Source organism: Gavialis gangeticus, unplaced genomic scaffold (assembly GCF_001723915.1).
Source record: "Gavialis gangeticus isolate Ggan-Ray unplaced genomic scaffold, GavGan_comp1, whole genome shotgun sequence".
Lineage (NCBI taxonomy): Eukaryota > Metazoa > Chordata > Crocodylia > Gavialidae > Gavialis > Gavialis gangeticus.
In genome coordinates, this window is record NW_017728996.1 from 37,811,739 (window position 1) to 37,823,282 (window position 11,544).

The 11,544-nt window shown below is 39.5% G+C and overlaps 1 protein-coding gene across 6 annotated transcripts in view; it reads left to right on the top strand.

Moving 5' to 3' along the window:
- TJP1 (tight junction protein 1) overlaps window positions 1–11,544 on the top strand; it is a 138,192-nt gene that overhangs the window by 70,650 nt on the left and 55,998 nt on the right. For all 6 annotated transcript variants that reach the window (XM_019504335.1, XM_019504332.1, XM_019504333.1 and 3 more), the window contains exons 6-8: window positions 44–147; window positions 1,541–1,709; window positions 2,069–2,213. In XM_019504335.1, the coding sequence (XP_019359880.1) occupies window positions 44–147; window positions 1,541–1,709; window positions 2,069–2,213 (418 nt within the window). The remainder of the gene's footprint in view (window positions 1–43; window positions 148–1,540; window positions 1,710–2,068; window positions 2,214–11,544) is intronic.

Below are 11,544 nucleotides of genomic sequence, written 5' to 3' on the forward strand. Positions count from 1 at the left end.
TTTTTTTTATTTTTTTTTTTTTTTTTTTTTTAATTCCAAATAGAGTATGGTTTGCGCTTGGCCAGTCATATATTTGTGAAGGAAATATCACAAGATAGCTTGGCAGCAAGAGATGGCAACATTCAGGAAGGAGATGTTGTATTGAAGGTACTGAAAATGGGTAATTTTGCTTGGTAAGGGGGGGAGAAATGCATTGATTTAGAAAAGCAGGCGTCTCAAAACTGTATGATACTGTCAACAGAAGAAATGTCAGACACTATTTTTCCCATTCTGGTTTTTCTGAGAAGGTAAAAAGATAAATTCAAGTCCGTTTCCTCAACCAGAAAATCACTGCTTCTGCTTCATAGCAAAAAGTCTAATTCTGGACCCTTTATTTAAGTGATTAGCATGTACTTGTGTGTAGTCCCAGTGTGGCCATTGAGAAAAAGCTTTTTCAGGATTTGCATTTAGATCAGCAATTCTGACGCTAAATCATCCATTAGTATAATCGCAACTAGTTGCCTTGGGACATACAGGCTTCCCTCACCAACCTCTGGGGTTAGGTTCCTGAAAGCTTCCATAGTTGGCAAAACTGTAGTTGGCAAGACAAAAAAGGCTTAGGGGAAAAATGGCAGGTGGCGGGCTGATTCACAGCCATGGAAAACCCTGGTTACTCAAAACTGTATACCGTGGTAGCCAAAATGGTATATAGAATATTAAGTGTGGATACTTAAAACCGTGATTGGCAAAACCGTGGTTGGTAAGGGAAACCTGTATTTAATTTAATATAAACCAAATTAGCAAGGGGTTTTAATTCCTCTTTAACAGGTTTCATCTGAGGTCATTGCCACAAGTCTTTAACCATTAGTGCATTTAACACACATGCAAAGTCTCCACTTGATGTTGATTTTAATGCATGTAAAAGTAAATACTGTGGTTTTCTTAAGCATTTAAATGGTAAGATGACTATTTAAAAAGGTGAACTTCAGCTTTTTTTGTACTATTTATGCTGTTCACAGAGAGTCTTCCATCCATATTTTTTATATTGTATAATATACTCAGTATAATACTTAGGCTTATTCAGTTTGCATTATTAAATAATATTGGATATATTAAAATCCTGTCAGGTTGAAATCTGGCTCTTAAGATATTCTCTTAGGGCTTAATTTTTTTGGATAGCTGAAGGGAAATTGAATTGGCTAATTCTGTTGGGAGCCTGCATTGCAAAGAAAGTGTTGGCAAAATGAGGACTCGGATATTTAAGGATTGCTGCTAGATAAGAAATAACTCTCTAGGCATCAGTTCTGCAGATTAAAATACTGCAAAAACTCTAGCTTCTTTTTGGGTAGCCTTTTTAAACTTGAACTCTTTTTAGTTGCTTGCTTCTGTTTTCTAATGAAAAATGTTATTGGACATGTAGAATGTTTATTTATTAAATAGGCTATTACTGTGTCAAAGTCTGAGTTACAAATGAGGAGACTTTTTTTTACCAGTAGTATTTAATAGAGTTCTGTTGGTTTTTCATTCAGTTCCTATCTGTAGACTTTTTACTCTGTTGCAGATAAATGGCACAGTCACAGAAAATATGTCTTTGGCAGATGCAAAGACACTAATAGAAAGGTCAAAAGGCAAGTTGAAAATGGTGGTTCAGCGTGATGAGCGAGCAACGCTCTTGAATGTCCCTGATCTTTCTGACAGCATTCACTCTGCTAATGCTTCAGAAAGAGATGGTGAGTAAAGACTTTGTTATCAAAGGGAAAAATGTATTGTTCATTCTCTATATCACGAGGATGTGAAATCCTTGTGGGAGGGAGGTTGTGGGATGGGAAGGCAGAAAAGAATTAGATGGAATAAGTTGATAAATATGTGCAAACACTATTGGAATTCATACTGTAAGGATATGGAAAAAGACTAAATAAAACCTGGCAAGAAAGAGCATGCGAACTCTAGGTGATGTGTTTTGAAATGAATACAAAAGTTCTAACATGCTTCATATGAATTCTCTGCAAAAGCTTATTTCCATTTTGGACAGGCAGCATCATCATTTTTCTTGCAATCATTTCATGAAAAAACAACTTTTATTTAACAGACATTTCAGAAATTCAGTCGCTGGCATCCGATCATTCCAATCGATCACATGACAGGCCCCGCCGCAGTCGTTCACGATCTCCTGACCAGAGGTCAGAGCCTTCAGACCATTCCAGACATTCTCCACAGCAACCCAGCAACGGCAGGTGATGGCAGCATTGTATTATTTTAAATCAACTATTAACATTACCTTAAGTATTAGGCTTGTTTTGGATTTATACAGAACCCTAAATGTGACAGAGTTTTGGAAATAGTACTATAACCAAGTACTTGGCATGCCTAGCGATGGGCTTACAACAGCAGTCAGGGTCCAAATGTCCTTGACCATCTGGGAAATTTGGACCTTGACCTCAGCTTTGTGGTTTGACGATGGTTTTGCACTGTTGTAAAAGGAAATTGTCAAAATTCAGTGGTGTTACTTTTGTGTGGCTTATTTGGTTTTGATATTAGTCAGAGAGACTACTGAAGTGTACAAATTGATATCAGTTTCAGAAAGTTAGGACTGGATGGTGATAAATTTACTCAGGTTGAATAATGCTAAGAGTCCCATTGAATCCTTATTAACGTTGCTACGCTGTTTTATTTAGCTGTTTTGTTTTATTTAGGTTTTGGAAACAGATTACGTGCTTTTGACATGCTTTGAGAAATGTTGCATTTTAGTGGAACAAGCCTTACCATTCAGTGAGAGTAGTTTGACAGACAATTTAAATAAAATGTTAGTACATTGTAGTAGGATGATGATAGTGATGCTAGGTTGAGGTGGAGCCCAGTGAGCAGCCTCCATATCCATGTCAGTGCAAATGCTTTAGACTTTTTCTGTTTGCACCATGTTGAATGCAGTCTCGGAGAAACATAGATCTATCGATTTCCCATTTGCCAGAGGTATACACTGTCATTTTAATTTGTTAGAAATAAGAATTTAACTTATTGGATTTCTTGACTCTTAAAAGCTTTGTGTTAAGAGATTAAAACAATTGAGCAGTTGTGGACCGTTGATCAAGGATTCCAGAAATGGTTTTGAGGCATTTCTTGGACTGTTCAAGATTATTGCAGAGTAGGATATTCCAGTTAAAAAAAATACTATATTAGCAATATGCTGCTACTTCATTGTGACTCTTAAATATGAACAGTAGCTTTCATGGGCTAGTTCAAAATATTTTATTAATTTGAGCCTCCCTGACAACAAGTTTTAGTAAGTTGCTTCCATGAAGTAGTATATACAGATGATTTCTATTAAATGTCAGTACCTTTCCAGAGTATGCAAAACAAAACTTTTGTTAAAAAACCTATCCCTGAAGTTTTAAATGTCTTGTAATATCTGGGGAAAAACACCTGAAAGAAGCAGGGCAGCTCATTCCTTGCACTATTTGTCACTAGTTCTTGAACTGGAGTCAGATATCTGAACCCTTGTGTTGGTAGTTATTTAGAGGATGAGAAGATACACAGAAAACGTTGTAATTTGTAAGTTTACTTGGTATGGTTGGTTACTGGAGGTCTTTCAAACGTATAGTTTAAAGGAGCTTACTTATCCATAGATACTGCAAAAGTACACTTTGCTTTTCATTTTCTTAGGGAAGGTTTTATTGGGTGTCTTTTTGTTCAGAACTTTGTTTGACTGTGAATCTGCTTCTTCATCCCCGTTTGTATTCTGCCTCAAATTGCTGCTGGGCTCTGCAGGCAGAGTATTCCAGTTACATGCCTTACGAGATCCTTAGGGCTTCTCTGGCTGATAACTAATGCCATTAATGGTATTAGTGGAATTCCATCATGTAGTCAAATACTGTGTAAAATTTGCCTCCAGATACTAGATAGCTACAAAAGAAAGCTAAAAAAAATCTGAAGATCCCTTCCTTTTCAGAACCTGAGACAGGCTTCCTTGTGTAGGCTGTATTTCCTTATTTTTAAGGAAGAAAAGTGTCTCTCTGATCAAACCACTGAATTTATCTGATCATCAGCGCATTCCTGAATGAAGCCAGTCACTGCAACCTGGATAGACATTGAAGGTGTGGAAGTGGTACAAACTATGCTAGATCCTTTTCCTCAAGTTCCAGTGATATAGATCTTTCAAAAATAAGTGTTACAAAAAGAACAAGAAAAAAGGCTGGAAGGAAGGTCAGCTTTCAGACTTTGTCAGAGCCCTTAAAGAGTCAATTTAAATCAGTCTGATATTAAACAAAATTTTTTTTTTTCAAATATGTTTTAAAGGTGATGGCATGTCTTGGCTTTCCTCGAGATCAACTTGGTTTAGGAGGCATTTGATAAAGTGGTCAGAAAAACGAATGAGGCCTCTTGCAAATACTTAATGTTAATTTTGAAATCTCTGAGAGTGTAGATAATGTTTTGGGGTAAAACCCATCAAAAGCCAAAGAACCTAGTCAAAGAATACTAGTATATCCATAAGGCAAAATTTTGAACAGTTTACCTTACTAAAAGGTGGTGTATTAATTTCATGGCTTAAGGACAGAGCTGTGAGAGTAGTTTGTGACGTCCTTTTTGGTGACCAGATTCCCAGAAGAATTAAGCCTCCCTGAGAAGGAACTTTTGAAGTTATCTTGGGTCTGAATGCATCCAGTGCATCTGTTTCATGTGCAAGAGCCATTTTGGCATAGACTAACTTCCTGCTGGACCTGTCAAGATTAGAAGGTCTTATAGACTCAGAGCCATGGGACTTCATTAGCAGCAGTTTTCATAGGGGAAGTTGCTTAGACTCGATGAAGGGGCAGTGAGATAAAACTCTGCCTTATAGCATAAGCTATAGCTAAAGCCACGGAAAGTTGATTCAGAAGCAAAACTGGTAATGTAAGTATGTGGGATAAAAGCTTCTTAATGAGCCTGTCGGCAAAATTGCTGAAAACCTAGGCAATACCTAAGAGCTCAAAAAAGGAACCCAGGTCTTATTTACAGATCATAGCGTTCCTTTGAGCACCTACATAGCTAAATGTGCCAAGAGAGATGTGAAGCAGAAATAATAGAACAAGATGAAGGTAAAGGAGATTCCACAGGAATCTGCTTAGCTTCCTTCAAGTAACCTGACTTATTTAGACATAGTTCTTCAAGGGTGATGCTGCAGGAATTTGCAAACAATTGGATCAATACAAATGGGTCCTGGATGTTGTCAGTCTTTGTTATGGAATTGATGGCTGCAGCAGAAGGACTTCAGGCTTCTCCTGCTGACCAAACCAGGAGAATTACATGAATGGGACCCAAAAAAACCCAACACCGATCATGAAGTATATACAATATACTGTACTTAGTACTTGAATCTTCTAGAGAAGGCAGAGTATCAACCTAATTCCTGGAATATCTTCCTTTGGAAGATAAGGTTCAAAGTGAAGACTATAGTCAAGTGTTTAACTGGGGTACCATGGCGTGTTGGGATGCCTTGAGATCCCTTTAAGGGTGTAGCAGCAAGGAGATAAATGCTCATTCCTCCCCTGGTCAGCACCTCTGCCTCCATCAGTCCTGCAAACAAGCGGCACCTGCAGTTGCTCTTTTAGGGAATTCTACTCACTGCTTCTCCTGGCAGGTTGCTGGTATGCAAGTCCCCAGAGGAGCAGCAGGGGCTGCTTAGGTAAAGTTCCAGGCTGGGAACAGGGAAGAGGATCCTAAATACTTTTGAAGGTCCATGCCTGAAGTTATTTCATATGCTGTCATCACTGATGCCCAGATGACAGCTTCCAATCAAAAAATAGCTTTTCAACTTCTTATCTGCAGTCCCTCAGAATTTTTTTTTTTTAATGTTAGTTTTAAGGAGTGTCAGTATCAGGGTAGCTGCCCAAGATTTTTTTTTTTTTTCAACTTACAATCTACAAATTCTTTTGCTGGCAACCAAACTTCCTTACTATAAATTTGAACTCCACCCTTGTTACTGCCATCCAGGGCCTGGCAGAAGAGTTGCATTGACATTGTATAAAACATGTCAGTAAAAACATAGATGAGTGTTTAAAAAAAAAAAAAGTCGTCAATAAAGTTTACAGACTATGTAGGAGCATCTGCACACTGATGACTGTGCTGGTGATCTGCTTGCAGATGATGTTCAGCTGGTGGTAAATCATTTTTCTGTTTCCATAGCTAACTGTGAACAAACCATCAATTTAAAGAAAACAAGTTATAATCAAACAAATTCTTAGAAGACAGTGTATTGCATTTTCCATATCAGTTGGCAGATTTCAGCTTCCAGGTGTTCATGAGGCTGAACACACTTGAAGTGTTTCAAATGGCCATCTTAAGGTTCATGTCAAAGTAGTTTCTTGAGTCCAGAAAGCTAATATAGCCTGCCAAAGACCTTTGACAGGGTTAAAAACTGAGTATGGAGTCAAAGTGGTATCAGGTTTTTCACCAGACTAAAGGCATATAGAGCCATTATTGTTACCATGCTGCTGTGCAAGTGTGAGACTTGGAAGTTTTATAGAAGGTACTTGCATTATCTGGAAAAATTTTATCCAAAATTTCCAAGTGAAGTGCTTTGACAATACAACTAATGACCAAGGTCCTGCATAGGCCTGTGCGAAGTGGCTAGTATTCGCTTTGGATTTGGATTCCCAAACTGTCCCAAATGCATTCGGCTGAATCTGATTTGGAGATCTAAACTGGAGATCCAAACTGAACAGGCCCCATCTCCGCCTGCTCTCCCAGCCCTGTCAATGGCTGCCCGGCCCCAGTGTCCTGACTTCCTTAAAAAACAAAAAACAAAACAAACAAACAAACAAAAAACAAAAACAAAAAAACCCCACACTCAGTGGCTCCTGCCAGGTAGGGGGGCCATCCGTGCTGCCCCCCACTCCCTGCACTCTATAGGGGGCTCTGCAGTGAGCCTCCAGAGGTCCTGATGGCCACTGCCACAGCCACAGTGAATACAGGGCGCTGCCCCCCCTCCCCCCAAGTGCTGGGATGTTGGGGTTGGGTGGGGCAGCCATTGATGGGGCTGGGAGAGCAGGTGGGGGTCAGGGGGCACTTCATGGAACTGGGGGAGCAGGCAGGTGATGGGGCCTGGCGGGGGTCCCCTCATGGTCTGTCCCCACCTCCCTCCCACTTACTGGCATGGAATCTGGGTCCAGCTCCCTGCGGCAGTGAATGAAGACTGCCTGAATTTACGAATCTTTCTCCAAATTTTTTCTGAATTGATTCAGAGGCTTCCGATCGATTCAGACCTTTTTATTAGTCTCTTGATTTGGATTTGGAGATTCAGCCGCTGAATCGGGCCGAATCTGCTCCGTGTCGAATCAGCACCCGAAGCTTCACACAGCCCTAGTTCTGCAGCATATTGCAAGTTCATTGAGATAATGTAGAAGAACTATCTCTTAGGGCCTTAACTTAATGTTACGTGCTGTTTGAGTATGAGCACGTCTTTGAATTGGTGTGCAACAAGTATATCTGTTTTCTATCTTTTGGACTGGATTTGTTTCAACAAGAAAGGCATTGGAACTGGTGTAGATGGTAGCACTGCACTTCATTTAAGGAAGAAGTTGTACTACGACTGAACAGAATCTTCACTCTAAAATTCAGCTGCATGTTCAATAAAGTTCACAAGACTATTCTTTTTTTAATCTAAAACACCCTATTGAAAAACTAGAATGTCATGCATGTTGGGATAAAGCCAAAATCTGTGTTGAGGACACTTTAGAAAATGCCCATCTTTGGTTTTATACTGTCATCTTATGATCTGAGATATTTTAAAAGATGCTAAAAGCACTGCAGTGGACAGGGCCTAAATGTTATTCTGACTTGAAGGGTTTATGTGAAAACACAAAACATTTTCTTGTTACAAATCACAGTTTTTTTACTTAGTCTGTTGATGGATTCATTTTTTAAAAGAAATAGAACCACCATTGATAGAAATAACTTGAAGCTTACTTTTACATTTTTGAGTCTGAAGGTTATCTAAAAATGTTGCAGTGTTAAGCATACTAAAAAAGTCCCTGACACAGCACAGATGTTTAGAAGTAAAAGCAATATTGTCAGAACACATGCACAGTGAAATAGCACCTTTGATGACTCATGGGAAATGCAGCTGTAACTTTTAACAAGTTTCTGTCCCCTGGAAACAATGACAGCATCAAGTCACTTCCTGTAGCTTCTTGCAGGGTGACATTTATTGTGTGCTCACTGTATAACTAGAAAAATCCAAATGTTAGTGCTATTATGTATTTTTTTTCTTTTAGTCCAATCATACTTTTGCTTCAGTGATCTTTTTCCCAGTCAAGTTTTAGTTATTTTATTTTGATGTACTGCTAAGCTGTTCTGTTTTCCTGCAGACTTCTTCATTGACATATCAGTAGTGGTATGCCAAGTATCTAAGTAGGAATGTGGGAATTGTTACAAATTTTCTATCCTTTTTCTACTGAAGAATGAACTTCAGAGTTATTTAAGGGAGTGTCTCTTCAGCAGTAAAGATTGTCATGAAATTTACTAGCTTGGTAGGTGGAAAAAATGAATAGAATCATCTTTGTTAGATATGAAAATTAAATTTCTAACTTCAGAGACTCTTTAAAACAGTGAAATAATTTGTTTACAGTGCCAAATAAATATTTGAAAGTAAACGTCCATAACCAGTGGGCTGAAAATACTTGCTTGAACAGTGTTTCTGTGGTGACATTTGGCCTCCTTGGGTCTGCTCCCAAGAGTACTTGCAGGTTAATTGCAATGTTTCTTTCTTTCACTTCTGCATTTGCCCTCTCCTTGTCACTTCAGTCTGTCTCATTGTGGAAACCTAGCTAGTTGAGGAACACAACCAATGTTTTGAACAAAGTAATTTTTACTGTCAGCTTAGTCTTCTATTTTTTTTTCACGAAATCATATTTATGAAGAAAAATGCATCTAAGCAGGATTAATCTTGGAGTCTTGGCAACTGTTGGGACTGATTTTGCTACTACACGACTCTCTTTATGCCACCCGAGCTCCTGTAACACTAGGTGTTACCCTGGGGAATATTGGAATATTACAATAATGAAACAGGCCCAGTAACATTTAGGGTATAATTATGTACTTTTTAATACAGTACTGTGCAGAGATACATGAGCTTGCTCTGAAAAAAATAGCTCAGGTTTCCAAGCAAGTAGAACCCAGATATTTCACAGGGTTAGGTTTCTATCTTTCCTTCAAAGATCAGGATCAAGTAATCTGAGGTATACAGGACTGCACAGAACCATTGAGGTCTTCCAGCTAATTGCTGTGACTTTTATTTCAAAGAGTGCCACTTGTCCATGCAGCTGATCGGAGTGCTAATGAGCTGCAGCTGATTAGAAAAGCATTGCTTTTTGAAGTAAAAGCCACAACAAACAACTGAATGGTTCCTTCTTAGTTTGGCAACTTGCTATAGATTGAGTGGGTTGGAAATGACTGGAATGTGAATGATCTCGGTCCTACTGTATAACTGTTAGCATGAGTCTTGCTGGGTTAATTAGCTGTGCTGTAAGGCTGAATGAGTTCACTCTGGCATTTCTCTAGGACATTGTATGTTTCTTTGTAAAGATCCTTTATTATCTCTTTTGACTATTACCTACTTGGTGTTTTATTATGTGCATCAGTTTTCAAACTGCATGACTGTCAGCAATCTAAATTCTAATATGAGAAAACCTTTACTAAAAGCTTATGATTCCATTGTAATGTTGATTTGTGTAAGGGCAATGCATTTTGATGCGTTTATGGCTTTGTAACTGTGTAATCTTAAATTTGCTTTTAAGGAAATTCTTGTCACCTAATACATGAAGATTTTTAATATTAGCACTGGTTTCAAGTGAGCACAGTACAGTAGAACGGTGAGACTGAATGACTCTAAATTAATAACTTCAGAATGTCTGCAGTTCTTAAACTAGTTGGCAGAGTAACTTTAATTTTACTATGAATATTGTAAGCATAATTCATGAGTTTCGATGTCATGTCTTGAAATACAAATATTTTCCTCTGTAAATCATGTCTTAATGCTTCTGTCTTCATAGTAGAGAATACATGCCAGTTGGCACTTAACCACATCTTATTTTCATTAACTAGAGATTGGCTGCCTTACTGAAGCATGATAGTGAAGTAAACACTGTAGGGTATACTGCAGTGTCACTTCTAAAGTCCTCTCTACACTTTTAGTTACTGTGCAATTAACTGCTTAAATGTGCTACTAACTGAGACCAGCTACACGTGCAAAGTACCTATCACACAAAAAGCTCTAACCCACTATAAAGTTAGACATCAAAGATGTGTACTAACTTGATAGCTGGTTGCTATCCAGCTTTAATTTGTGTGTGTAGCAAGGAATATGTCGCATGATGGCAATCTGCCGGTGCTCCAGCATCTCAGGGTGCAGTGCTCCATCTCCAGTGTAAACTTCTCAACAAGGAGGAAATCCCTACCTCAACACAGTTCTCACCGCTAGGTTGATTCTCCCTACACAGCAGTACCCGGCAGGAGAAATATCTCTCCATCCACCACCTATGCAGGCATTGAGCAGGTGAGCAGGAACTCCCTGCCATGCTGGAGTTTCCTGGGCAGCATTCCCTTTGCCACTTCTACAAAAGTACAGGAAGCTGGGGATACCCTTCCCAGTCACAACATGAAGCCCAGGTCTCCTGAGCAGCGGGCCTCCTAAACCAGTGGTCTCCAAACTTTTTTGATCGTGCACCCCTATCAGTAAAGAAAATTTTGAGCACACACCCCCATATATGTATATTTATATAAATATAAATAGAAGTTCTAATATTTTCTTCCCCCACCCCAATGGATCATTGAGGCCCGAGTGAGGGAGATCCCTTACCCTCCATCAATGCTGACCTCGTGAAGGAACACCTTGAGAGGCTGGACACCTTCAATTCAGCCAACCCTGATGGTTTACACCCCAGGGTACTCAAGGAGCTGGCTAGCATCATAGCTCAGCCCCTGGCACAGATCTTCGAGAGCTCCTGGCGCTCTGGTGAAGTGCCCAAAGACTGGAAGAAGGCCAATATGGTGCCTATCTTTAAGAAAGGGAGGAGAGTGGATCTGGCAAACTACAGGCCTATCAACCTGACCTCTGTCCTGGGCAAAGTCTTAGAAAAGATTATTAAAGAAGCCATTCTTAATGGACTGGCCAACAGCAACATCCTGAGGGATAGCCAGCATGGGTTTGTTGTGGGTAGGTCTTGCATGACCAGTCTCATTTCTTTTTATGACCAGGTGACCTATCACCTGGACAAGGGAGGGGAGATTGATGTTGTATATATTGACTTCAAAAAAGCCTTTGAACTGGTATCCCATAATCACCTCTTGGCAAAACTGTGGCCTCGGGTCCACCCCGGTCTGCTGGCTGAGGAATTGGCTCTGTAGTCAGACCCAGAGGGTAGTGGTTGACAGAAGTCAATTGTTGTGGTGCCCTGTGACAAGTGGGGTCCCTCAACGCTCTGTCCTTGGTCCTATATTGTTCAATATCTTCATTAATGATGTGGATGTTGGAGTCATAAGCGGACTTGCCAGGTTCGCTGATGATACCAAACTTTGGGGTAAAGCATCCAC